General features: G+C 51.6%; 2 protein-coding genes across 5 annotated transcripts; both read left to right on the forward strand.

Annotated features, from left to right (window-relative positions):
* On the forward strand, positions 1 to 27,789 carry LOC117869342 (membrane primary amine oxidase-like). Of its 4 annotated transcripts, XM_034756121.1 has the most exons (5): positions 1 to 72; positions 18,690 to 20,232; positions 22,601 to 22,886; positions 25,077 to 25,206; positions 25,494 to 27,789. In XM_034756121.1, exons 1-5 carry the CDS (start codon positions 43 to 45, stop codon positions 25,776 to 25,778), a joined length of 2,274 nt encoding a protein of 757 aa, XP_034612012.1. In that variant the 5' UTR covers positions 1 to 42; the 3' UTR covers positions 25,779 to 27,789. The 4 variants fall into 4 exon arrangements, with proteins under 4 accessions (XP_034612012.1, XP_034612013.1, XP_034612014.1 ...); XM_034756122.1 differs by lacking the exon at positions 1 to 72 and having other exon boundaries at positions 17,059 to 20,232; XM_034756123.1 differs by lacking the exons at positions 1 to 72; positions 18,690 to 20,232 and adding an exon at positions 20,724 to 21,023.
* On the forward strand, positions 7 to 14,526 carry LOC117869343 (membrane primary amine oxidase-like). Its single transcript, XM_034756125.1, has 4 exons — positions 7 to 1,612; positions 11,884 to 12,169; positions 13,234 to 13,363; positions 13,862 to 14,526. The coding sequence occupies exons 1-4, from the start codon at positions 43 to 45 to the stop codon at positions 14,144 to 14,146; spliced, it is 2,271 nt and encodes a 756-aa protein (XP_034612016.1). The 5' UTR covers positions 7 to 42; the 3' UTR covers positions 14,147 to 14,526.

Raw genomic sequence — 27,789 nt, forward strand, 5'->3', positions numbered from 1 at the left:
CTGAAGCCTCACAGTCTCCTCTGCCTTCCTGACTGCAGCAACATGAACCTGAAAACTGTCCTCATCCTCCTAGTCCTGGCACTAGCCACGATCTTCGCTTTGGTTTGTGTGTTGCTGACGAGAGGAGTGAAACCAGCCAGCTGTGAGCCGCAGCCCCTGAGCAGCCAGGGGGGAAAGCACAGTGATCAGAGCCTGGTCTTCGCTGATCTGACGCCGGAAGAAATGGGGCAAGTGGTGAGGTACCTGCAGCGCAGCCTTGGGGTGCCATTGGTAGACGCCTATAATGCAAACCCCTCCGATAACTGCATTTACTACATCGATGTGCAGCTCCCCACCAAGGCAGAGGTGCTGGGGTTCTTGGATCGTGGGGGCAGGCGACCCCCGCGGCAGGCGCTGGCTGTGGTGTATTTTGGAAACCAACCAGATCCGAATGTCACGGAGTACGTGGTGGGTCCCCTGCCCAAGCCGACGACTCACCAGGACATCACGGTGCAGAAGTACGGAGGGAAGCTGCCGTATCACCGCAGACCAGTGCTGGGTAAGGAGTATGAGCAGATTGAAACCTTCTTACGGAAGAAGGCGCTCTCAACAGCCCCTACCTTCCTGCATCAGGTATTTAATTATGATGGGACCAGTTTTGTATCACTAACCTCAGCCCCCCGGGGGTTCCAGTCCGGAGACCGCAGCACCTGGTTTGCTCTGTTCCACAACGTGAGCGGCTACTTCCTGCACCCGGTGGGGCTGGAGGTGCTGGTTGATCACAGCAGCCTGGACGTCTCCCACTGGCGGGTGAGAAAAGTGTTCTATAACGGCCAGTACTATGGGGACTTGGTGCAGCTGGAGAGCGAGTTCAAGCAGGGCCATGTCAAAGTGGCCCCAGTTATGAGAGCCCCACCCGACGGGGGATTCTCTTCCATGCAGCCCCGAGCAGCCCCCAGGGCTCCGTTCCCTCTGCAGTATGAGCCGCATGGGCCCCGCTACAGTGTCCGAAACAACCAAGTCGTCTCCCAGGCCTGGAGTTTTGCCTTTGGGGTGAACGTGAACACGGGGATGCGTCTCTTTGACATCAGATTTAAGGGGGAGAGGATTGTCTATGAAATCAGTGTCCAGGATGCTACATCTGTCTATGGGTCCAACTGTCCTGGAGGGATGTCAACCAGGTACATGGATGGGAGCTTTGGCATCGGGAGATTGACATACTCGTTAGTCCAGGGGGTTGATTGCCCCTATTCAGCCACCTACGTAGACACACACTACTTAGTTGAAACAGACACACCTGAAAAGCATAAGAACTCCATCTGCATTTTTGAGCAGAACACCGGGTCTCCTCTGAGGCGTCATTACTCCAACTTGCAGTCCCTGTACTACGGGGGTCTGACCAACTCTGCTCTGGTCCTTCGGTCAATTGCCACTCTGGGCAACTATGACTACGTCTGGGACTTCATCTTCTACCAGAACGGAGCGATCGAGGCCAAAGTCCAAGCCACAGGCTACATGACTTCATCCTTTCTGTATGGTGACGGTCTGGACTATGGCAATAGGGTTGGGGATCACACCCTGGGGACGGTACACACCCATTCCATCAATTATAAAGTGGACTTGGACGTTGGAGGTAGGTTTCTGTGTAACTTTTCTTTCTAATTTTGTGCCCATCCTTTTAGTGTCTCAGCACCTCCCAGGTACATTTAGATTTGCAAAATAAGGTTTCTCTTGGACTTGGGAGTGCTGCTTTTCTCCTCTCTCTGGCATGAGAGGGACCTGCCTGGCGTGTGCCCCATCAATAGTGTTTCTCTATCTCTGCCCCCTTTTGTGTCCTCACTCTGGTTATGGCGAGCAAGTGTTAACTTGCCTTGCTGCTGATCGGACTCCTTAATAGCTGGGAGGCTGCTGGGTAACCTCTCTGATTCATAGCAAAGTGAGAGAATGGAGCCCTGAGCTGGCATGAAAAGCAAAGGCCAGGCTGGGGAACACTGGTCATTTTACCGATTTCCACGGTTGAAGGAAATGAAGTTAAGGAATCTCTATTCGTCAAAATCGGGAACCTGATAAACAGTGAAGAGTTCTCAAGACAACCACTGAGCATGTTTGAGTTGTAACTCAATAAGGGACATCCCAGAATTGCTCTGGTCTCATTACTGCTGTTTGTGTATTAGCTTCCTCGATGGATATGTCTGCTCTCCGCTCTCTGCCACTCCTTCTGCTTGGGGGAATTGGCCACGTAGGCTGAAGGGTTACAGGGAAAGGCTGTTTATCCCCTAAGATGTAGGTAACCAACATCGCCTGCTTGGGACTCATTTAGGTAAGACCCAGGTGTGTCTATCTCCCAGCTGCGGGTCTTTTGTTTCCTTTCTGTCTTAGGGCTGGTACTGCAGAACTCTCTGTTTCTAATCATCCCTCTGGTTTCCCTCTTTGCGTTGTGTTTGCCACACAGTGCCCAGGCCCACGTTCCAATCTTAGGCTATCCCAAGAGTAGTGTTGGGAAAGGGAAGACAGGAGTGTGTGTGTGTGTGTGTGTGTGTGTGTGTGTGTGAAGTTTATATATTTGTTTGTAGCGGAGGTGTCTCATCTACCCTCCTCCTTTCTCCAGAGTAAAATCTCTCGCTCTGATCTCCTCTTTAGCTCTAGTCTCCACAGGGCCTTTTGAACATATCTGGCCAAAGTGCCAACGCCCCCCCTGAAAGACGCCGTAGGGTGTGGATCGACACCGTGGGCTGCCAGCGAGCCAGGTCAGTCCCGTGGGCTGCCGGAAAAGTTGCACAGCCCGAGACTGAACGTGGGGTGGGTGGGCGCAGGTATAAAGGCAACAACCCCTCCCTTTCTGGATGAAATGGGAGGTCACGTGCCCGGACCCTCGTCCACTGTATGTTCCAGCCGGGAGCGTGCATGGGAACCCAAGAGGCTTTTATGTGAAGAATCTTAACGGCAGGTGCAAGCTAGTCCCAGAGCCTGAGCGGGTACAGAGCCCAACAGCTACTGGGTCACCGTTAGAATTCTCCTCGTGCCCAGGGGCTGCCCGCAGCAGCTCAGGCCATTCCTCCCCTCCCCCCGGGAGTGCTGAAAGACGGTGCTCAGATCTTTGTCTGCTGCTCCAAGACCCCTCGCCCATGTTAACAGGCTGTGCAGCTCCCTCCCCAGACACCTGCACTCGAATACCCACCATCCCCGAACGAACGCTGGGAGAGGGATGCGGCCACCTCGGCTACAGCAGCCTGCGTTTGCTCTCGGGTACCTGTGGCTGACTCGCTGACGTCAGGGCAGTGGCACGAAGAACAGGAATTACTTGTGGCACCTTAGAGACTAACAAATTTATTTGAGCATAAGCTTTGGCAGGGGCATGAGTGTAACTGGCCGACTGTCTGGTTCAGCCCGGCAGCACAACGCTCGGCCAGCAGAGAGCAGCATTAGAGCACCCAACCACTGTGAATCCTACAGGAGACGAGATGCTGGCAGATCCGTTTCTAGCAGTCACAGGAACCTCACCCGACTCCTGGGGCTGGGACATTGGCGCTCACCTTCTAGCGCTGAGACTGCTGTGTGCAGCTCCCAGGCTCGGGGAGAGGCACAGGACATGCACAAACCCATTTTAAATAACCTCTTACGTTTCACCCACGTCTCACAAGCCCTCTGGGATTTTGCCGGGGGTTGAAGCAGCCGTAGCAAGCTCAGGCGTGGTGGGTCTGGGGCGGGTTGTGTAAGAGGCCTGCATCAAACACCCTTGTCTGTCTATGCTCTGCACGTGACTTGCAACTGTCTATCAGATGAATAGGTGAGAAGTCTGTCCTACCAGCTGCGTTCGGCAATAGGCTCTGGCCTGAATTCTGGTAACAGCAGCCCCTGCCCCCTTCCCAGCGCCAAACGAACTGGAGTTTGGGGTTCTGCAGAGAAAAGACAGCCTGCTGAATCCCAGCCAGTCGCCAGGGACAGAAAGGCAGAGAGCTCCTGGCGGTGGGGAGATGAGGAGAGTGATTGACAAGAAGCGGCAGATGGGAAATACTCTAGTACAGTGGTTCCCAAACTTTAACAGCCCGTGAACCCCTTTCGCTAAATTGTGAAATCTCGCGAACCCCCTCCTAAAAACGAGTATTTTCAGGGATTTAAATTTAAATTTCCTCAGTGTGATGGATGCCCCAGCTGCCCGGCCCCCGCTCTCCCTGGGGCTCGGGCTGTCTGCCCTGCAACCGGGTCCCACCTGCTGTCTCCAATGCCCGGGGTCCTCTGTCCGCCCTTAGTGACATTTTTCTGGCAAACCCCAGTTGGGAACCACTGCTCTAGTGCAAACTGCCGAAGTGAGCATGCATCGCACGTACATCAGACCTTCAGTCCTAGCTCCTGAATTGCTTCGCAGAGCTGGGTCAACCGTATTGTTCTCACTTAAACGGGGAAATGGAGGGGACACGAATACCAAGCTCAGAGAGTAACCGAAGTAAGACAGAATCCAGGTCTGCTGCTTCCTGCCGCAGTGCCCAGGGTGCTGACCCTGCTGACTTGCACTAGACTCCATCAAGCTCCTTCCATTGGTCGCTGTTGGGTCAACAGGGGACCACTAACCCTCCAGCTGGAAATTCCACTGGACAAATTAAAATACTATTGGAAGTGGGAGCCAACTGTCCTTTCACAAAGAAATGGCCCTTGTCCAACATGGCATGATAAGATTTCTGGTGGGAAACAGGGAGAGGGAGGTTCTCCATTAGGCGTCTGCCTTGAGGGATAGCTCAGTGGTTTGAGCATTGGCCTGCTAAACCCAGGGTTGTGAGTTCAGCCCTTGAGGGGGAGACTTAGGGATCTGGGCCAAAATCAGTAGTTGGTCCTGCTAGTGAAGGCAGGGGGCTGGACTCGATGACCCTTCCAGTTCTAGGAGATAGGATATCTCCATATTATTATAACTTCTGTTGCATTTCTCAGCCCAGGCTCATCCACATCCCAGTGTCTGTTACCTCAGGCCAAACGTCACCTTTTGAAGATTGGTGCCCTCCTGGTGAGACGCCGTCTCTGCTGCTTGCCCAGTGGGGTTTTGGTCCGTAGGCTTTCTCCAGGGGCAATAGCCATGTGACCCAGAGCGTTGCTGTCCCTAATAAGGAAAGATTCATGCAAACAAATGTCACTCAGCAGGTGCCTGGCCAAGCAGGTGTGGGGAGGCAAGGGAAGAGCCTCAGGATGGAAGTAAATAATGCTCTTCACTGGCTTTATCTTCTCTAGCTAGAAAAAAAACAGCCAATGCAGAGGGGTGGCTGGCATTAGGGGTGGCTGGTTTCAGGAGCTGGGATAAATCCCTGGAGCAGTAGTTAGAATCATAGAATATCTGGGTTGGAAGGGACCTCAGGAGGTATCTAGTCCAACCCCCTGCTCAAAGCAGGACCAATCCCCAACTAAATCATCCCAGCCAGGGCTTTGTCAAGCCTGACCTTAAAAACCTCTAAGGAAGGAGATTCCACCACCTCCCCAGGGAACCCAGTCCAGTGCTTCACCACCCTCCTAGTGAAAAAGTGTTTCCTAATATCCAACCTAAACCTCCCCCACTGCAACTTGAGACCATTGCTCCTTGTTCTGTCATCTGCTACCACTGAGAACAGTCTAGATCCATTCTCTTTGGAACCCCCTTTCAGGTAGTTGAAAGCAGCTATCAAATCCCCCCTCATTCTTTTCTTCTGCATACTAAACAATCCCAGTTCCCTCAGCCTCTCCTCATAAGTCGTGTGCTCCAGCCCCCTAATCGTTTTTGTTGCCCTCTGCTGGACTCTTTCCAATTTTTCCACATCCTTCTTGTAGTGTGGGGCCCAAAACTGGACACAATACTCCAGATGAGGCCTCACCAATGCCGAATAGAGGGGAATGATCACATCCCTCAATCTGCTGGCAATGCCCCTACTTATACAGCCCAAAATGCCGTTAGCCTTCTTGGCAACAAGGACACACTGTTGACTCATATCCAGCTTCTCGTTCACTGTAACCGCTAGGTCCTCTTCTGCAGAACTGCTTCCTAGCCATTCGGTCCCTAGTCTGTAGCAGTGCAGGGGATTCTTCCGTCCTAAGTGCAGGACTCTGCACTTGTCCTTGTTGAACCTCATCAGATTTCTTTTGGCCCAATCTTCTAATTTGTCTAGGTCCCTCTGTGTCCTATCCCTACCCTCCAGCATATCTACCACTCCTCCCAGTTTAGTGTCATCTGCAAACTTGCTGAGAGTGCAGTCCATGCCATCCTCCAGATCATTAATGAAGATATTGAACAAAACCGCCCCCAGGACCGACCCTTGGGACACTCCGCTTGATACTGACTGCCAACTAGACATGGAGCCATTGATCACTACCCATTGAGCCCGACGATCTAGCCAGCTTTCTATCCACCTTACAGTCCATTCATCCAGCGCATACTTCTTTAACTTGCTGGCACGCGTAAGCGTGCTAGCCACAATGCTGAAGGATCCAGGTCCAGGCTTGCAGGCAGCACTGTGTAATCCAAGGAGCAGGATTCAGAAACAGGATGAGCCCTATGCGGGAAGAGCCATTTCTTCCCAAGATGCCAAAAGGAGTGGAAATTTGCCAGGAGCTTTGGTCAGGTCTAAGGTGGTGACCTGCCAGGCCTCCCGCAATCAGTCCAGCAACTCAATCACCTGGGAATGTTCTGCAGTAACAGGCCTTCTCTGTGTCCAGCTGACCACAGCCAGTGTTCTGGCAGCAATGTTAAGGAAAGGGCTGTGTTTTGCCCCATCCCTGTGATACACAGTATTGCGAGCATGCATCTCTGCCTCCTCTCATCCTCTGACCCCGAGCTTTGGATTCCGTCTCTCAGGGCCAGCTGACAGCTGTGATCCCTGAACAGGGCCGGCTCCAGCTTTTTTGCCGCCCCAAGCGGCGAAGCGGGGAAAAAAAAGAAAAGAAAAGATAATGCCGTGGTTGGCGGCACTTCGGCGGCAGCTCTACCACCCTGCTTCATTCTTTAGCGGCAATTCGGCAGCGAGTCCTTCGCTCTGAGAGGGACCGAGGGACCCGCTGCCGAAGACCCAGACGTGCCGCCCCTTTCCATTGGCCACCCCAAGCACCTGCTTCCTTTGCTGGTACCTGGAGCCGGCCCTGTCCCTGAATAACAAAGGCGGCTCTGCTGTATCTGGCTTGAACTTGCGCTATCCACTTTGCAGGGTATGGCACAGACGGCACCTGCCACCCCCGCACAGGCTGGGATGTGAGACTGCAAGTCACTCTGCACTAACCCTACTGGGCTGCAGCTGCCGGGCGCTGATGGGGATTTTCTTGGCGTTATTTTCATTTGTGACAAAAGCCACATGGATGATTTTTATACAAAAGCTGCTGTCCGTGGGAGGAGCAAACAACCCCAGCCTTACTGGAGGAGGACAATGTGTTTCTTTCCTAAACTAAAAAGATACAAATAAACAATCCAACCTGGATAGAGCTGTGGGCTTGATTTCTGGCATTCTGCCCTCCCGAGGGCAAGTAGAGGCAGATAAGCCCAGACCTGCTGTAGCTGCACTGAAATTATTTTCAAGGAAAGCCTCAAGTAAACTCACTTTGCCTAAGCAGAAGAAGCCAGAGCAACTCAAACTGAGAACCAGAGACTATAACCACCTTTTCCTGCTCCCAGAGTTTGGAAAGTTCCTGGGACTCCTTCTCGTGAACATCTCGATTATCTTATTCCCACGGGCCCTTACCAATCTCATGTCCATGCACTGAATTTGTTAGTAGACTAGTTTTAGTTACTCAGATAAAAATATTGCAGGAGCCTCCTGATTTTCTGGCAGTGCAATGAAATTCATCCAGTTACTTGGGAGAGGCACGTATCTGCCTTCCCCCTTTCTTCAGATGGGTCTAGTACTTCTTGAGCATTTTTGCCTTGTACAACACTTAATATATTCTTCGCAGTAACTGCCAAATGCATGTCTGTTCTGTGAAAGTCTGCTCCAGGCCTGTTCTTACAAATGTGTCTACAAGGTCTCCAAATGTTTTGGCCCTGGAGGGCTTTCCTATGGCTTGTACCAAATCTTACGCATCTGTCACAAGACAGCTCCTCCCAGCAGGGTTAACTGTTGGTGGGCAGTGGACATCGTCTGTCAGTACATCACCCAATATTGCTTTTGCCTGTGCTAATGCCAAAGGGATTGGCATTAACTCGTGTCAAAATCTGTTGCAATTTCACAGTCCTGCTGGCTTCATAGGCTGTGATTAGTTGCTGAAGAATATTTCTGTCCATCTTCATAGTTGAAGCCTTTCCTTTGACTTCTTCCCCCCACCTCAGAGAGCTTGGAAAAAGTTGGAGCATTATTTTTTGGCAGTGGATGATGAATATGTACGTGACCAGGATCCCTCTCTTGTGTCATCAGCTGTTTCTCAACACAGCTGTCCAGTTGCACTTTTCCTAGGCTCTTTGCATTCAGCAGTGGGCCCTGTATGGCTTCAGCAGCTAGATCTTTTGTTGCGATATTTTGCAATGAAGTTGGTGGCTCATCCCCAGAGAACACCTCGAACCTCTGAAGTGTTCATAAGAATGAATCCTCATCTTCATTGTCACGTTGCTTCTTTGAACAAGTTGCCATCCAAGCCAACATGGATCATGGTTCTACTGTCTGCTGTGATATGGGCTCTCAGGTTGTAAGACAAGGCCCATCTGCTGAGGACTGAGCAAGTCTTGGTGATGCCTACAGTCCTTTCTTCCCTACCCCAGTAAGCCGCTCCTGGCTCTGATCAGGGTCCACTTGGTTGAACTTCTGACATGATCTCTTGACCACACAGTCTCCTTGCTGGAACTCTTTGACCACTTCAGCTGGTAGCCGATGTATTTCCGCATTGTAGGTAGCACCCCTGCCTTGCAGTCTGTGTGGTCACAGCTCGTGAAGAATGGCAGTATTCGAATTCACATTTGAAGGTGAAGAGCTGCACCTCTCAATTTCCTTCTCTCTGTGCATGGTTGAACAAGAGCAGTAAGGCCACCATTTTCGTGTACTGACATCAAAACCTGAGGTTCACTCCCTCCCCTCCCCTCCCCTCCCCTTTGCTGGTCAAAAATGTAGAGGGGAGATTTTCTGAAAGTATTGTGAAGTATGAACTGATACGAGTTTGCCATAAGAATGTGACCGATCGGCTTTGACAATATGCTCTTTGAGATCTTGATCGTGCTTTGCTATAAAGTCCAGTAGTTGTGGAAGAAGCAGGCACTACAGTGCTCGAAATGGCAGTTTGTGCCAGTATCGTCCCGGAATATGACTTATGATTCACAGCTTTTTCTGTTGAGTTTGGGCCAAGAACTCCACTTTCAGTCCAAACATCTGCTAGTCCTGAAGCCTGGGTGTTGGCCTATCCATTTTTTTGGAAGTTCACTGAGATATGGAGGTCTCCTAGTAGTGGAATAAGCCACTTTTACTTAATTTTTTTTACAGTACATCAGAAGCAGGAACGATGCCAACCAGTCCACTGAGTGAGTGAGGTGCAAAAGGAGAACTCAAGGAAGATAAGCCATTGCAGAAACACTAAATGAATGCTTTGCAGAGTCTTTTTTTTTTTTAACTGGAGATATCCTATCTCCTAGAACTGGAAGGGACCTTGAAAGGTCATTGAGTCCAGGCCCCTGCCTTCACTAGCAGGACCAAGTACTGATTTTTGCCCCAGATCCCCCTCAAGGATTGAACTCACAACCCTGGGTTTAGCAGGCCAATGCTCAAACCACTGAGCTATCCCTCCCCCAAAGGATATGGGTAGAGCCCTGTGCAGATACAAAATCTGTATCTGTGTCCGAGCCGCAAAAATGGTCTGTGGATGCGGCTGTCTGCAGATCTAAAGCGGATATCCATGGATACGCAGGGCTCTAGTTGTGGAGGAGAACGCCCCACCCCAGCCATTCTTTTTAGGTGACAAAGCCGAGAAACTGTTCCAAACTGAGGTGTCAATAGAGATGGATGTTGAGCAAATTGATAAATTAAACAGTATTAAGTCACCAGGACCAGATGGTATTCACCCAAGAGTTCTGGAGGAACTCCAGTATGAAATTGTGGAACTACTAACTGGTATGTAACCTATTGCTCAAATCAGCCTCTGGACCAGATGACTGGAGGGCAACTAATGTAATGCCTACTTTAAAAAAGGTTTCCGAGGCAATCCTGGCAATTACAGGGTGGTGGCTTAACTGCAATACCAGAACATTGTTTGAAATTATAGTAAAGAACAGAATTATCAGATGAACGTGATTTGTTGGGGAAGAGTCAACCCGGCTTTTGTAAAGGGAAATCAGGCCTCACCAATCTACTAGAATTCTTTGAGGGAGTCAACAAGCATGTGGACATAGTGTACAGTGTACTTAGATTTTCAGAAAGCCTTTGATAAGGTCACTCACCAAAGGCTCTTAAGCAAAGTAAGCTGCCACGGGACAAGAGGGAAGATCCTCTCATGGATTGGTAGCTGGTTAAAAGATAGGAAACAAAGGGTACATCTACACTACAGGGGGGAGTCGATTTAAGATACGCAAATTCAGCTACGTGAATAGCGTAGCTGAATTCGACGTATCGCAGCCGACTTACCCCGTTGTGAGGACGGCGGCAAAATCGACTTCTGCGGCTTTTTGTCGGCGGCGCTTACTCCCACCTCCGCTGGTGGAGTTAGAGCGCCGATTTGGGGATCGATTGTCGCGTCCCGATGGTACGCGATAAATCGATCCCCGAGAGGTCGATTTCTACCCGCCGATTCAGGCGGGTAGTGTAGACCTAGCCAAAGGGTAGGAATAAATGGTCAGTTTTCAGAATAGAGAGAGGTAAATAGGGGTGTCCCCCAGGGATCTGTACTGGGACTTGTGCTGTTCAACATATTCATAAATGATCTGGAAAAATAGGGTGACCAGTGAGGTGGCAAAATTTGCAGACGATACAAAACTACTCAAGATAGTTAAGTCCAAAGCTGACTGGGAAGAGTTACAAAGGAATCTCACAAAACTGGGCAACAAAATGGCAGATGAAATTCAATGCTGGTAAGTGGAAAATCTGATCCCAGCTATACATATAAAATGATGGGGTCTAAATTAGCTATTACTGCTCAAGAAAGAGATCTTGGAGTCATCGTTGATAGTTCCCTGAAAACATTTGCTCTGTGTGCAGCAACAGTCAAAAAAGTGAACAGAAGGTTAGAACCATTAGGAAAGGGATGGATAATACAATAGAAAATATCATAATGCCACTCTAGAAATCCCTGGAATTCACATATGACAAAAGCCGCCCTCCCCGACCCTTACTGCTCAGACTCATTCCCTGCAAGGCCCTGAATTACATGGAATCACCCAGTTCTTGAGAGGTGCTGCTCACTCCCCCTGTCACTTTGCAAGATCACCGTCTCTTCTAGGAAGCTGCAAAATCATGAGCAGAAATATTCTATTTGCTCTATCGCAGTGGTTTTCAACCTGTGGTGTGCAGACACCTGGAGATCCACAGACTATGGGGTCTGCACCTCCTTTGGAAATTGTTTAGAGGTCTGCAAATGAAAAAGGGTTGAAAACCACCAATCTATTGTATATGTAACATTTGTTAATTACAGTAGCTGTGTTGTCATCTGGGGAGAGTGCAGGGGCTAGCACAAGGGTAATGCACCTCTTAGGCTCCACTTAACTCTCTGCACAGGGTGAATTTCACCTTAGGTGATTACGGGAGCCAGATGATGGGGTTGGTCACATCTCATTGCATCTCAGCCACTCATCACAACTGCAGTCATTGCTGAGAAGGATTTAGCCGCACGTTTGGCGTTAGACTACTTGTTGGGCATAGAGCTGCAGACGTGGATGGGCCCCATGCAGAACCCACGTCGTTCAGAGTCTCTGGGACGGGGTGATGGTGAGAATGCATATGCTGTCTAGGAAGTACAGGAAGTGATTTCTCAGTGGTGTTTTTCTTTGTCTTTTAGGGGTGAATAATACTCTGGTGGCCCATGACATGGCATTCGAGCCTGTGCAGGCTCCTTGGAGTCCAGAGCACCAGATACAGCGCCCACGGCTCACCAAAGCAGTCCTGGACACAGAGGACAAGGCTGCGTTCCGGCTCCATTCAAACATGCCCAGATACATCTATTTTGCAGCCAACAGTGAAAATAAGTGGGGCCACCAGCGTGGCTACAGGATCCAGATTGTTAGCTTCACCGGGGAACATCTGCCAGAAGCCAGTTTGATGGAGCGAGCTATCAGCTGGGGGAGGTAGGCAGCTTTCATCTAGATGTTACCACGTAGTTTATGATGATGCATAAGTCACCTGTGGGTGTCTAGGTGTCCAGTGGCTGCATGGTTCAGGTACCCATAGAATGGACGTGGGCAAAGGCTCTTGTACGCTCTAATGAAAGGGTATGACGTTATCACTGGGAGTTATGCCTAAGGCTACAATTTTGTCATGGTTATTTTTAGTAAAAGTCATGGACAGGTCATGGGCAATAAACAAAAATTCACGGAATCCGTGACCCGTCTGTGACTTTTGCTGCTGCGGCTCCCTGGTGGCTGGGAGCTGTGGGGTTCCCCCTCCACCCACAGCAGCTGGGAAATGCAGGGTGACCATATTTCCCAAAGAGAAAACAGGACACCCCCCACCTCCTGCACGGCCACTGGAACCCTAAGGAGGGCCCCCTCAGGAGTCTGCCACTGGCTGTCAGCTCTAGAGTCCTGCATCCCCTGGGGCTGAAGCAGCAAATGTCACCGAGGTCTCTGGAAGTAACTAATTCCATGACATAAACGTAGCCTTAGTTATGCCCTATCAGCTGTTTGCCCACTCCTTGGAGTTTAAAGCCAAACCTCTGTTGCAACCTTGATTGAATTCTCTACTTCATTGGTTCATTTTGTACCCTGCTGCCACTCACTTCTTCCAGTGCACCTTAACTGTGGTCTGAAGCCCCCTCTGTTTTCCCAGTCCTGCCTCACCCCTTGGCCACAGCTCAGTCAGTGCATCTCCGTCATGACCTGCAGTACCCGCTATTCCAGTCTGTCCAGGTCACACCTATTCCCCTTCTGCTGATGCACCTCACTGGCACCCTGCTATACCAGTCTCTGGTGTTTCCTTTGTAGATCCGGCCGGCTGGGCTGAATGTTGTGGTAATTGTTTTGTGAGGTATACATTAGGATCATAGAAGCTTGAGATGGAAAAGACCCATTACATTATGTAGCCCATGCCCCGTCCACCCTGCCAGGTGGGGTTAGGGCAGAGTGTTTCCTGTAGTATATTTCTCCCAATCTGGTTTTAAATGTCCCTGTCCTGTGTGGCTGCCTCTCGTTAGGTACAAACTGGCTGTCACCAAACGAAAAGAGGAGGAACCAACCAGTAGCAGCATCTACAACCAGAACGACCCCTGGACGCCCACCGTGGCCTTTGCTGACTTCATAGACAATGAGACCATCGTAAACGAGGTGAGTTGGGTTCTCTTTGTGCTGGGGCCATATACTACAGTGTGCCGAGTATTATGCTCAGTCTTAGAGCTATCCACAGCCCAGGACCCACGCAGACAAACCCCGTTCTTTTGCTCAGGGCTCAGACAGACATTGCTAACAGGACTTTTGGTTTCTGTGGGACAAAAGGAAAACCTTGGGGAAGGAGAAATAACTCACAGCACTCCATGTTTCCCCTCTTCCGAGCTGGCACCTGTTCATTCTTTGCCCTTGTGAAGTCCCTGCGACTGAGTCGTGTGTAGAGTGAATGAGCAGAGCTGGTCAGGACAGTCTGAAAAATCTGAAATCCCAACAAATGGGGAAAAAAGGTCAGGAAAATGTTTCCATTGCCCAAGCCACTGTCCTAAAGAGGGAGCCCGGCAGGTGGCATTCGCAGGTTCTGTCCTTGGACAGTATGTGCTCCCCAATGGATGTTCTCCTAAAATAACCAAATTATGTGACACTGTCTCCCTTCCCCAGGACTTGGTTGCCTGGATAACAACCGGTTTCCTTCACATCCCACATGCCGAGGACATTCCCAACACCGTGACTGTGGGAAATGGAGTCAGCATTTTCCTGAGACCGTACAATTATTATGACATAGACCCGTCCATACACTCACCTGATGGCGTCTTTTTCAGCAGGGAGCAGGACTCGAGTGCATGTGAAGTCAACCATATTGCCTGCCTGTCCAAAAGTGCCTCATGTTTACCAATCCTCCCTCCGTTCACCTATGACGGCTTCCAAAATCTGACGAGACTGTAAGAGCTGTGGGCTGCAGGGTCTTTGTGTGGTAGGAGAAATGAATATGATGCACCAGAGTGACTCCTCTGCTGAAAAAATCTATTTTAATAATGGAAATCTGTCTTCAAGTCCCTCTGTCAATGATGTTGTGTAGCTTTTTATATAGTAACTTCACTATTACAAGGGGCTGTATCTTTAAAGGGAAACATAACATTCTCAGTGCACTGCCAGGTGACCATTTGCATTAGTCTTTTTTAGAATAACCTGTTTAAATCCAACCTGTCGCATGGAGGGAGGCAGGTAGAAGGAGAGCCAATTCTGTTCCTCTGATCACAATAATAAATACTGAGTAGTAACTGGCTCAGGTGAAAATAATGAAGCTTGATGCTGGTCCAAAGTTATCTCAAATGCCTTATTCTTAAAGTGTTGCATTGCCTGTGTCTACGAAGGCTGAAGGGGCTAAGAGTCTTAGCGTAAGCACGTGTGAATAGCCGTATCGGGTCAGACCAATGGTCCATCTAGTTCAGTATTCTGTTTTCCAACAGTGGCCATTCAGAGGGAATGAACAGAGCAGGGCAATCAGTGAGTGATCCATCCCCTGTTGCTTCTGGCAGTGAGAGGTTTAGGGACACCCAGAGCATGGGGTTGCGTCCCTGTCCATCTTGGCTAATAGCCATTGATGGACCTGTCCTCCGTGAACTTCTCTAGTTGTTTTTTGAACCCTGTTATAGTTTTGGCCTTCATAACATCCCCTGGAAACGAATTCCACAGGGGGAGTGTGCGCTGCCTACACTGATAAGTCAACCTTTAAAACATGCTCTGGCCTGAAGCTTTGCCTAAATCCCAGCCTTGAGAAAGCACAAGCCATACAGCAGCTGAGAGATCTCACCGAGGTTAGCCAGTCCTCCTCATGGGCTAGTGCCTTTCAAGAGCATCAGATATATAAAGCCCTGTAGCCTGAGGCCTCTCCTGAGGGTCTGATCTGGCTGCCGTGAGAGTCTGGCGCCCTGCAGAAGCAGGGCCGGCTCCGGGCACCAGCCTGGCAAGCAGGTGCTTGGGGCGGCCGCTCCGGAGAGGGGCGGCACATCCAGCTATTCGGTGGACGGTCCCTCACTCCCGCTGGGAGCAAAGGACCTCCCGCCGAATTGCCGCCGCAGATCGCGGTCGCGGCTTTTTTTTTTTTTTTTTTGTCTGCTTGGGGCAGCCAAAACCCTGGAGCCGGCCCTGTGCAGAAGGCTGTGAGCTGAGTCACTCCTACTCACTTGGCTTTCCAGACCTTTTGGGTAGTTCAGCAATAGGAACGGAATAAGGGATGAAGATTTGACAAGTGGCTCCTCAGCATCTGCTCCCTAAGTGAGCAGCTTTGGGGACAGCGATCTCTGGTAAACACTGGATGTAAAAGCAAGATGGCTGAAGAGCAGCAGAAGCATAGATGGGGCACAAGGCTGTGACTCCCGTGTTGGAGCACCTGAGTCCTCACAAGCTGGGCTGGGGGGGGGGGTGCAGGCCTGGGGTGCTGGGCTGATTGGGAAGCCAGCGGCAGTGGCTGTGGGGCTGGAGTTGGGGCTCCCCCTCACCTTGAGTCTCTGCCACTCTGGGCTGGGGCCTGGGGCAGCGAGACGGGAGGCAGAGGCAGTTGGCACATCAGCTCGGGGCCAGAAGGAGGCGCTGCAGGCCAGTGCCCATCATGAGAGCGCAGCTGAGACATGGCGGGTGCTGCTGGTGTGAGCACCCCAGGCGAGTGCCAGGGGCCGGGCAGCCCTGCTCCCCACAGACAGCCAATGGCACTGCCTTATCCATCTCACTCCTGGGGGGTTCCAGCCTGTCCAATCCCAGCCCCCTGTGCCCTGGGGCCCCCTCTGATGCCCACTTTGCAACAAGCATTCCCAGCCAGGGCCTGTCCCCGCTGCCTGCCGAGGGGACAGGGCTCTGCGTGCAGGTTTGGGTCAAGTCACAAGGAGAGCCATGCCCCCGGGCAGAGGGATGGTCCACAGGCCAGAGTTAGGGATATGTTGCCCCAAAAGAACCCAGTGGGCCACTGATCTGGCCGCGAGAGGAGATGGGCATTTTATCTGCTGGGACACTGCCCTGCTCCACTGGAAGGATGAATTTGAAAATGATTCGGGGTTGGGAACGGGGCTCCTGGGAAGGAAAGGGGCAGAGCTGGCAGCTCAGACCTCTCCTCCATCATAGGAAGGGTTGGTCTAAGCCCCCTCCCTGCCCAACGCCCAAGGAGACCATTCCAAAATGCTGGAGCGGAGCTTGCCATTTCTGCCAAACTGGGGGTACAGGACAGGCCATGGGGTCTTAACCAATCAGGGGTGAAGCCCCCACCCCCATGCAGAGTCCAGATTCTCCCCTGTTCCTGGTATGAAGGGGCAGCAGCCTTCAGGATGAGGCCAGAGATAGTCACCCGGGTCAGCTCTGCTCGTGGGGTGGAGCGTGCAGGAAACGCTTTGGTTTTGGCAACATGCCGGTTTCAGAGAGACCATAAATCCTGAAGCCAGCCTGGAGCCCTGGAGCCAGCCCTGCCCGGCTGTTACAAAAGCAAAGCATGTAACACAGCGAGAGCTGGAGGCTCCCCGAGCGTTTGGTGAAAGGAACTTAGGACCTTAAAAGAGGAAGGGAAGGGGGATGGGAAGAGGGGAAAACACCTAATGTCCTAAACAGCAGGAGAGAAGGCAGCAGAGGCAGGCTGGAAATGTGGGGATGGGAGCAGAGGCCTGAGGGAGATGTGGCATTGGCTGAGCGTGGGAGTTAGGGCTGGAAAAGGACAATTTGCTAACAAGGCAAACTGAGTGACAGCTGAGCCAGACACTTCAACCTCTCTAACCACTCAGAGACAGACTTGAAGGTGACAATTTTGCAACCAAAAAACAGACTCCAAAGAGAGACGGCTTAACTCGAATTAATATGCACATTAGATACAATTCAACAGAGACTGGGAATGGTTGGGTCATTACACTAATTGAATCTATTTCCCCCATGTTAAAATATCCTCACACCGTCTATGGGTCATCTCGATTATCACTTCAAAGGTTTTTTTCTCCTGCTGATGACAGCTCATCTCAAGTGATTGGCCTCTTACCGTTGGTCTGGCTACTCCCACCTTTCCAAGTTCTCCGTATGTATAAATATCTTCTGTCTGTGTGTTCCACTCTATGCATCTGAAGAAGTGGGTTGTAGCCCACGAAAGCTTATGCTCAAATAAATGTGTTTAGTCTCTAAGGTGCCACAAGTACTCCTGTTCTTTTAGCTGAGCTTGGGTTTGCACCTGAGCCTGTGAGTGGAGTCAGAGAAGCCTGGGCTTCCCTATCTTTCTGCACCAAATCCATCTCAGACCCCGGGCGGAGGGGTATGCCCTGGGGAAGGAGATTTTTGAGGGGATGAGACACTGTTGGTCTCTGACCCGGTCTGGCCATCATCAGAACCTGCCTACAGCACATCTGTGATTGGTGCATCCAACCCTCAGAATGTGGGGAAGGGGAGTGGGATTTGCTGATTTGCTCTGGGCTCATTTCAGAACATGCGTGAGCTCTGGAGGGAAAGCGCTGTCTCTCCATGTATGTTTGTTCAGTGCCCGTCACCTGGGTGCCGCTACAGAATATAAACCCTATTTCTAAAGGCCTCCTGCAGCCCCATGCCCCTCCCAGCAGCCCCTGTTTATTGCAGATCGCCTCAGCATGGTGCTTGACAAACAAACGAGCAAAGACAGAGTCCCTAGCCCCCATGGGCCCAGTCTTCTTCCCGCTGGGTTGTACCACCAGTGAGGAGTTCATTCCAAGAGGGCTTGTCGCACAGTAGGGTGCCACACACCCAGTGGGGGAACTCCCTGCTATGTTGAGAGGCTGGAATAGGGAACAGCTATGGGGACCCAGCACCAGAGCCGTCAAACACTGAATGAAGGAGTCAGCAGAGCAGGTGTGAGAGACAAATCCAGACTGATCAGCCCAAACAACAGCTCTTGGGATGTAACCAAGTAAATCACCATGCAGGGGAATCGTGCGAAGCAAGACAGAGGGAAGCCCAAAGTGGGGACGTCTGGGACACGGCAGCAGAGAAGTGGACTGTAGCCAGGGAGGGATTGGGTTACAGCATCTGGCAAGAAGCCCCTAGCAGACCATCTCTCGTCTGCAACGTCTCTGCTTTGTTGTCCAGAGCATTTTGCTTTCCCTGTTGTTTGGAGTCTATGCTTGTGTTTTCTAAAACAACTCCAAAGCCCCAAGGACCATGGAGCTGGGAGCAGCCTCTGTAACCCGCCTCCCGAAGAGCTGGCCAGGAAGTGAGTGCTGTGTGGAGACCTAAAGCGCTGCTTAAGAAGCGGAGCCTGTGAATGGTCTGGAGACGGAGAAGAAGCCTTTTATGGTTGATAGCAAACCTCAGGCGTCTTCCCACCACATCTCCCTCCTCTAGCCCTGCACCTCCCCACAAACAGACCCAGCTCTCCTGGAATAACACGCCCAGCAGCAAACTGACTGCAGCAGGCGCCCCCATTCTGTGAGGCTTCAGGAGCCAGCTCTGCAGCGGCAGCAACATGAACCTGAGAACTGTCCTCATCCTCCTGGTCCTGGCGCTAGCCACGATCTTCGCTTTGGTTTGTGTGTTGCTGACGAGAGGAGTGAAACCAGCCAGCTGTGAGCCGCAGCCCCTGAGCAGCCAGGGGGGAAAGCACAGTGATCAGAGCCTGGTCTTCGCTGATCTGACGCCGGAAGAAATGGGGCAAGTGGTGAGGTATCTTCAGGAAAACCTTGGGGTGCCATTGGTAGATGCCTCTCAAGCAAACCCTTCCGATAACTGCATTTATTACATTGATGTGCAGATCCCCACCAAGGCAGAGGTGCTGGGGTTCTTGGATCGTGGGGGCAGGCGACCCCCCCGGCAGGCCCTGGCTGTGGTGTATTTTGGAAACCAACCAGATCCGAATGTCACGGAGTACGTGGTGGGTCCCCTGCCCAAGCCGACGACTCACAGGGATGTCACGGTGCGGAAGTACGGAGGGAAGCTGCCGTATCACCGCAGACCGGTGACTGAGAAGGAATACAAGGATATTGACCGCTTTGTCTACCAGGAGTTCGCCAAAGCACCCAGCTTGCTCAGAGAGTGCTGTGATTATGATGAGACCAATTTTGCTACCCTCACCACAGTTCCTCGGGGGTTCCAGTCAGGAGATCGTGCCACCTGGTTTGTTCTGTTCCAGAACGTGCATGGCAGCGGCTACTATCTGCACCCAGTGGGGCTGGAGGTGCTGGTTAATCACAGCAGCCTGAACGTCTCCCAGTGGAGGATAAGCCAAGTGTTCTATAATGGCCAGTACTATGGAGACATGGAGCAGCTGGAGACCGAGTTCATACAAGGCCGCGTGAAAGATGTAAAAGTTAAGAAAGTCCGACCTGACGAGGAATTTGGCTCCATGAGGCCCAGAGCAGCCCACGTGGCACCAGGCCCTTTGCAATATGAGCCCTGTGAGCCCCGCTACAGCATCCAAAACAATCACGTCATCTTCCAGTCCTGGAGTTTCGCCTTTGGGATGGATGTGAACACAGGACCACGTCTCTTTGACATCAAGTTCAATGGAGAGAGGATTGTCTATGAGCTGAGTCTCCAAGAAGCCCTTGCTGTCTACGGCTCTAATTGTCCCGGCGGGATGGTGACTAGATATATGGATGGGAGCTTTGGCATCGGCAAGTTTGCTTTTGAGCTGGTCAGAGGTGTTGATTGCCCCTACACAGCCACCTATGTGGATAGACACTATCTAGCTGAATCAGAGACCCCTAAAGTTAATAAAAACTCCTTATGTATTTTCGAGCAGGACACTTCAGTCCCACTGAGGCGCCATTACTCCAACTTGCAGTCCCTGTACTATGGTGGTCTGACTAAATATGCCCTTGTTCTTAGGGCCATTTCAACTCTCATAAACTATGACTACGTCTGGGACTTCATCTTCTACCAGAACGGAGCTATTGAAGTAAAAATCCACGCCACTGGCTATATTAGCTCGTCCTTTAGCTATGGCACAGGCACCGAACATGGCAATCGGGTTGGGGAACACACCCTAGGGACAATGCACAACCATCTCATCAATTATAAAGTGGACTTGGATGTTGGAGGTAGGTCTCTTTGCATGTGTTTTCTCTCTCTCTCTCTCTCTCTCTCTCGTGCCTGTGCATTGTGAAGGACACCCAGCACTGCGATGCTCTTTGTAGCTATGGGGAACCACATTCTGGGAAGAGCAGCCCAAGGTGGCGCAAAGGGGGCTTCTGAGTTCTGGGCTTGGCCAGGGCCTGCCCATTCCCCAGTGTAAATTAGAATCTAATTGAAGGCAGATTCCCACAGCCCAGAACAGCTGCAACCCAAAGGGATGAGGCAGCCGCATCCTTCCCCACCCCTTGGCTCACTCCCCTGCCAGGAGCTGAGTGTGTCGGGGTGTCATTACACCAGCCCTGGGTTGCTCTGGGATCTGCCCTGTTCTGAAATGATGTAAAGGGTCTGGAATGCAGCAAGAATTGGGGCCACTAGATATAAGCTCTGCATTCTATAGGTTGCCATTCCGGGAGCTGGCAGGGTCCCCTCCCCATGAAGCGAGCCGGAGACCAGTGTAACTAAAAGTGGCCCAGAAACTCACCAGAGCAGCGGATAAAGTGGAGCAGCCAGATTAAATTAGAAAACTTTCTGGATCAACTTCCATAGAAAAAACATCAAATTTGGCAGGTTTAGGAACTGTAGACACAAACTTTGCTGACTGCATGCCATAGATCTTGGATGCAACTGCCTCCATGGGGGGAGAAGAAAGGATTCAGCATTGAACATGGAAGAGTATAACTTAACTGCCCGTGGGAATAAGAAGCTAGGACGGATTCACTCCAATCCACCTGTGGGGGCATGCATTCATTCTGCACAGGTAAGAGGCCACTTTATGTAACAGACCTACTTAGCCCCAAAGGGGATGCTTGCAGGAATCAAACCCAGCTATTAGACTAGGATATAGCATGGAAAACAGATTACTCTTGCTAGTGACTTTCTGCATGAACAGTGTCACGTGACAGAATACCAACCATACCTTAGCCACATACCAGTAAAGCGTCCAATTAACCACTAGGTGGTGATTATTAGCATCCCAATAGGTGTGAGCCTGAGCAGTGGAGCATCCGCTGAGCAAGTCCGGTCCCAGAGGCATTCTCAGCACACATGGGACAGCCGCCACAAGGAGTGTCAGACACGCAGGACAGCTGGCAAGAAGCTGAAACTTCAGTTCCTTCCTGACTGCCATGGCATGACCTGGGGCAGGAAGGGTTCAACGGCAAATACCCCTGTGTCATGTGTCTCCTGTGACTAGTTTCACACCCATGGAAGAGTTAACTTGTGAAAAGGCAGCAGCTGTTGGAAGCTTTTGGGGACCGTTTCTGCCCTCTTGGCATCATCAGCCAGCAAGAGTCTCTTGTGATGCTATAATGCTTCTAACTTGTGTTGCGTTGGCTGAAAGCACTTGGCGTCCTCTTGGAGAGCTGCAGGCGCAGAGCTCTAGCTCCTCGCTATATTCAGCTGTTCATTTTCTGTCCCCCTTCTGGACTTTTAAACTCTCTTGAGCCAAGCACAAGGTATTTTATAACTAAAATTAAACATTAGTCCTCTCAACAAAGATGGGCTGGGCCTTGCCCCTAATCCACCCAGGTCATGAGTCCCATGGGACCAGCACCTCTTAGAAGACTGGATGACAGACTATTGAAGGTTGCACAATTAGAGGATTGGAGGGTGAACTGTAACACCTTGCTACCCTTGAGGAGTTAGATGGCTGAACGATCTAAATATGGACTGGTGATACCTATGAAAAAAGATGCACCTATTAAAGAACTACCTCTATACTCATGTCACAGACAGAGGGTGGCAGATACATCGTTTAGTGGTGGAGCTGCCTGAAGAGACATCATAGAAATATAGCAGGTGATTTTGAAACACATGCACTGTATAGTAAGCCCTGTGCAATAAATCTCAGTTCCCCATGCCAGCTCTAAGTGTTGAGAGAGGAGAACACCCTTTTTCCCAGGAGTTATGGGGGGAAATGACCTTTCCCCATTTCCCACATGGCTGAAGAATGGAAAGCAGTGGAGCAAGGGGGAGTTTCCAAGAGGACACAAGTAGTTCGGGTGCACAGCAGGGTGGGCTGGGGATCATCACTCTGATGAGTCGATCCCGCAGAGAACGCTAGAATTTTTCATGTCCCAACATGCTAAGTGAGTAGGAAGTTCCTTGTTCTGTAGTATTGTCAGCTGCTCCTTTTGGAGGGCGTGGTGTTTCCTCTGCAATAGATTGGTTCTGTTCAAGAGCTTTCACACAGTTCTTCGTCCTCCTGAGTGAGCTGCAGGGCCTGCCTCTGCAGCCTGCAGCTTGGAATGAGCCAAGGCCTGACTCTTACAACCTGTCGGGAACCCCAGGAGGTCAAGGGTGCAATTTCTCAGAGGTTTTCTCTTTGCCTTGTAGGAACAAAGAATTCTCTGGTGGCTCATGACATGACATTCGATACCGTGCAGGCTCCTTGGAGTCCAGAGCACCAGATACAGAGGCCACGGCTCACCAGGAAAGTCCTGGACACTGAGGACAAGGCCGTGTTCCCACTTCACTCCAAGATTCCCAGATACATCCACTTCACCACCAACGTTGAAAATAGGTGGGGCCACCAGCGTGGCTACAGGATCCAGATAGTCAGCTTTGCTGGGGACCATCTGCCAGAAGCCAGTTCCATGGAGCGGTCCATCAGCTGGGGGAGGTAAGTGTTTACATTTAGAAATTAAGCAATTCCTACTTGCGCTTAAAGAATTGCCATCCCTCTCTGGGTTGGTGCCATGCTGGGACCAGTGGCTGCAAAACCGGGGCTGTGGGGAGCAGCCCCCAATGGTACAGCAATGGGCCAACAGCCTCCTGCTTCAGGGCCTGAGCCAAGCACTGCTTGCCTGGCACTACGGGAACCAGTTATTCCACAAGTCCCCCTATGGGGTTCCTTGCACCTTCCTCTGAAATGGTGGAACCTTTCAGAAACGGGACACTGGATTGGATGGACTCTCCAGTCTGATGCCAAGATCAAGGAGGGGATTCAATGCTGGCCTGTTTCCATCCAGCCTTGCTTGGGTGCAGCAATAATGCTGTGTTCGGATTGATATACCGGCTGGGTTATGCCTCTGACCCCGGCTCTCCCACCCTGTCCTGCTGGGGTCACTCTGGGGCAGCAGGGATGTGAGACCCGGAGAGATGGATCCAAAGCAGAAACTGACCTGGTGCAAGCTCTGCAGATGCGCTTTCCCTCTCTGCCATTGCTCAGGCTCTGGGGGCCCCATCACTGCTAGCGAGTCCCCCCCCCCCCCAGGGGAAATGATGTAAAATCCCTGCACTGAAATAGCATCCAGGGCTGGGACAAAGTGGAGGGAAAGTGGCCGGGAGTACGGAGGCGCTCGCTCCCCCTGCCCAGCTGCTGGAGTCTGGGGAGCTGTGAGTGAAGATAAAAATAGATTTTAAAAGCATCCAGGCACAGCTCCCATGGTCACCATGGGCTCAGCCCCAGAGATGGGGGCCCCTGTCTGAGGGGGGGACTCACCGTGGGCTCAGCCCCAGAGATGGGGGCCCCTGTCTGGGGGGGGGACTCACCGTGGGCTCAGCCCCAGAGATGGGGGCCCCAGTCGGGGGCGGGGAGGGGACGACGACGACTCACCTCAGGGTCAGCCCCAGAGGTGCTCCACGCTATTTTGCTGATGACACAAACCCCAAAGTATTTCAAACCCAAATTCTCTTTCCCCTGGGCCATGGCTCTTTGTTAACTTTGTCCTTGCTCTGTTTGGAGAGGGAAATCAGAAAGGGTCATGCCATAGCCCTGGGCTGGGGGCTGGAGCTTCCTGCCCTACAGGGGACAGGTTAAACAATTAAAATAAATGTTCTTGGCCTTTAAAATGCAAGAGAAAAGGGGCAGAATTGCTTCTCTCCACAGTCGTTCATTGACTAGAAGCTGGAGCCAGACAAATTCAAATCAGAAATTAGGCCCCAGTTTTCTGCAGTGAGGGCGATTAGCCATTAGAATGAAGTCCCAGGGTAAGTGTTGGTTCTCTGTCTCGTGATGTCTTCAGATCAGGCCTGGGTCCATTTCTGAAGTTCTGGGGCTCAATACAAGAGTAACAGGGTGAAATTTAACGGCCTACCTATCAGGAGGGATATGATAGATCTTATGGTCCCTTCTGGCCTGAAATGCTGTGAATCTCGATTGTTGTATGCAGTGTTGGTCCCAGGATATTAGGGAGACAAGGTGGGTGAGGTCCAATAAAAGATATTATGGCCCCCCCTGTCTCTATGTGAATCTAGATTGTTATTTAACACCACCTACATGTTGAGTCTTGTCATCTTGAGCAGTGTCCCTTTAACTGCATTATGATGCCCACTGCGAGGGAGCAATTGGGGGCTCACAAGGTCCCTGTAGCCGGAGCTCTAGGGTAATCTCTCCAGCCCTTGCTGTCATGTCCCAGACTATCTCTCCACCACACAGCCTGTGCCATGGCCTGTCCTCCAGGATGCATCTGTCTAACCATGTGGTGCTGATAGTTTCATGGCCCTTCCGTTTCATATCCTCTCCCCTGCCCCTTGTCAGCATTTGCAAGTGTGGGTGGGTCCTCTCCCGGGGCGCTCCCCATTGACAGATGCTGTGTGAGCGCTGCTGATTTGCAGAGAGGGTGTGCCGCTAGCACGCTGCCCCGACAAATGCACAACAAACACCCACTCTCTAATTGTCACATGCCCTCGGAGCAGGGATTATTGCCATTCTGCTGCTGGGGAAACAGGGACAGAGAGGAGAAGTGACTTGCCCAGGCTCACGCAGCAGGGAAGAGAACCCAGGAGTCCAGGCTCCCAGCACGGATGTCGTCACTCAGGCTCAGTCTGCATGGGGAGAGCAAATCAATCTCTTCTTTCTGCTCGTTAGGTACAAACTGGCCGTCACCAAACGGAAAGAGGAGGAGCCGACCAGCACCAGCATCTACAACCAGAACGACCCCTGGACGCCCACCGTGGCCTTCGCTGACTTCATAGACAATGAGACCATCGTAAATGAGGTGTGCTGGGTTCTCCTTCCACTGAGGGCTGCAGCGTCTTCCAGGGGAGTGTGCAGGGCAGTCAGACAGACACACACAGCAAGCAGATGGGGAGTCCAACCCACGGGTGGGCAGACACAGTGCTGGCTAGAACAGGTCATGTCACAGCCAGCAGCGTATTCCCTCATTCCCTGTGTGTGTTGAAGTGTCTGCTGGACCAATGGTCAGTGCCCAGTGGTGTTTACAGAGGGTCTGCCCCAGGTGTGTTCTCCTGAAATAGCCCAATGACGCGTCTCTTCCTCTTCCAGGACCTGGTTGCCTGGATTTCTGTTGGCTTCCTGCACATCCCACATACTGAGGATATTCCTAACACAGTGACTGTGGGGAACGGAGTCGGCTTTTTCCTGAGACCCTACAACTATTTCGATGAAGACCCCTCTGTTCACTCACCTGACGGCATCTATTTCAGAAGTGACCAGGACCCCAGCATGTGTGAAGTGAACCATATTGCCTGCCTGTCAAAGACCGCCTCGTGCTCACCAGCCCTCCCCCCGTTCACCTACAACGGCTTCCAGAACCAGACAGGTCCCTGAGCCACTGATTGCAGGGCCTTGTAAGCGTGCTGGTGATCGACTGTTCGTTGGGCCACGTGCTCAGGTGTCCATTGAACGCAGCCGTCAGCCCTGGCTCACCGATCCCTGTAGATGGTTTATACAGGGCCATCCTTAGCCATACGCAGCATACGCGGCTGCCTAGGGCACCATGGAATTTGGGGCACCAAATTGCCCCAAATTTCATGGTGCCTTCGGCAGCTGGGTGCTGCATACGCGACAGCACTAGCCCTGGTGACCAGCCCTATCCCTCGGCCGGACCCCCTGCAAGGGGCAGGGCCGTCCCTAGGCGGGTGTGGGGCCCCGACAACTCCCTCTGCCCTGCCTCTTACCCTTCCCCCTGCCCTGGGCACGCCCCCATTCCACCTCTTCGCCCAGCGACCCCGCACTCACTGGCCCCAGCCCGCTCTACTCCACCAGCTCCTAGCCGCAGCGCTTCGCTTCCCGCCGCTGCTGGTGAGTGGGGGGATCCCTTCCCCCAAGCCCCCTCCCCCAAGCGACACGGCTGGGGCCGAGACGAGGGAAGCGGACTGGGCTGCTCCCAGCCCCCTGCTAATCCCCCGGACCACTCTGGGCCTGTGGGGCCCCCAAAAGTGGCCCCCCACAGCTCCTGCCTCCCAGGCTCTGGGGGGGGGAGGCCTGGGGCCCCACACAGTCCCCCCCACCCCCTGCGGGGTGGCTATGTAGGGCACCCAAATGGCTAGGAACGGCCCTGGGTTTATATTTAGCTGAACAGTCACACTGCTTACAAAAACTTCAGTGAAAGAGGGTGCTCTCTCTCTGATCAAACATCATTGGTGTACTCTGGTGCTGGACTGAAATCAAAAAAATGCACAAGTCCTAGGCAAAGCACTGAGATCAGACAAGGAGAAATCTTGCACTACCCAGCGCTGAATAGATGAGACCCCTGCAGCATGTCTTATTTCGCCTCCCTTTTTTCCTGTGATCCCCTGGTCACTAAGTACATTTCGGGCTGGATTTTCAAAGGAGCTCAGCTCCCATTTAGGCACTTAAATGGGCCAGTCAGAAGTTTTGTAGGTGGGAGCTGAATTCCTTTGAGAATTTGCCCCTTCAAGTGCAGTTCTGCAAAGTGATTCTAGCTAGATGGCAGCCTGGGATTTCTCAACATGCAGGTGACTGAAGCTGCTGCAAATCCTGTATAATGCAGCCCACAGAATTGTGCAGGGCGGCACGTGGCTGGTCTCATCTCTAAGGCCACGGGGATTGAGATGGCGCAGTGCATGCTGGAATCTGTCAGCAAAACAAGTTGTACCTCTGTATGAAAGAGGAGAGGTGGCTGCAGTCTGCTCCATTGAATGCCAAGTAGGTGCATCGGTCAGGTTCCTGGCGTGTTGTCAGCAGGGCCCTCAATTGGACAAAGTTTGAAATACCTCATGTTTAATTAAAGTTTTCCCAGGTCCCTTTTGATTCAGCAGATACCTAGTGACCTGGTGCAGAGTTGCAGTTTATCTAAGAGTGTATATAAGAAAATTAGACACAGAAGCTCTGCACACTCACTAGACGTGACCTGACGTAGCTTCAAGTAAAACATTCACTAGCAAGCGTCTGTCGTCTTCTCACAGGCCTACCAAGGAGCTCAGGGTGGATGTGCATTCAAGACCAATTTTTATTTCCTGTAACATTTCTGTATTGCCACAAGCTCTGAATCCTCATTGGCTTAGATGTATGTCAGTCAAAATATTACAGCTGTTAGTACATTCACATCTACACCTCTACCTCAATAGAACGCTGTCCTCGGGAGCCAAAAAATCTTACCGCGTTATAGGTGAAACTGCATTATATCGAACTTGCTTTGACCCACCGGAGTGCGCAGCCCCACCCCCCTGGGAGCACTGCTTTACCGTATTATATCCGAATTCGTGTTATATCGGGGTTGAGGTGTAGTCAATAGTTACACATATGTCACGTTATAAAACACAGGAAAAGATGTGCTATTAATACTGAACCTAATAAAAGGTAAGTGACAGCAGTG

The sequence above is a fragment of the Trachemys scripta genome, chromosome 23, assembly GCF_013100865.1.
Source record: "Trachemys scripta elegans isolate TJP31775 chromosome 23, CAS_Tse_1.0, whole genome shotgun sequence".
Classification (NCBI taxonomy): Eukaryota; Metazoa; Chordata; order Testudines; family Emydidae; genus Trachemys; species Trachemys scripta.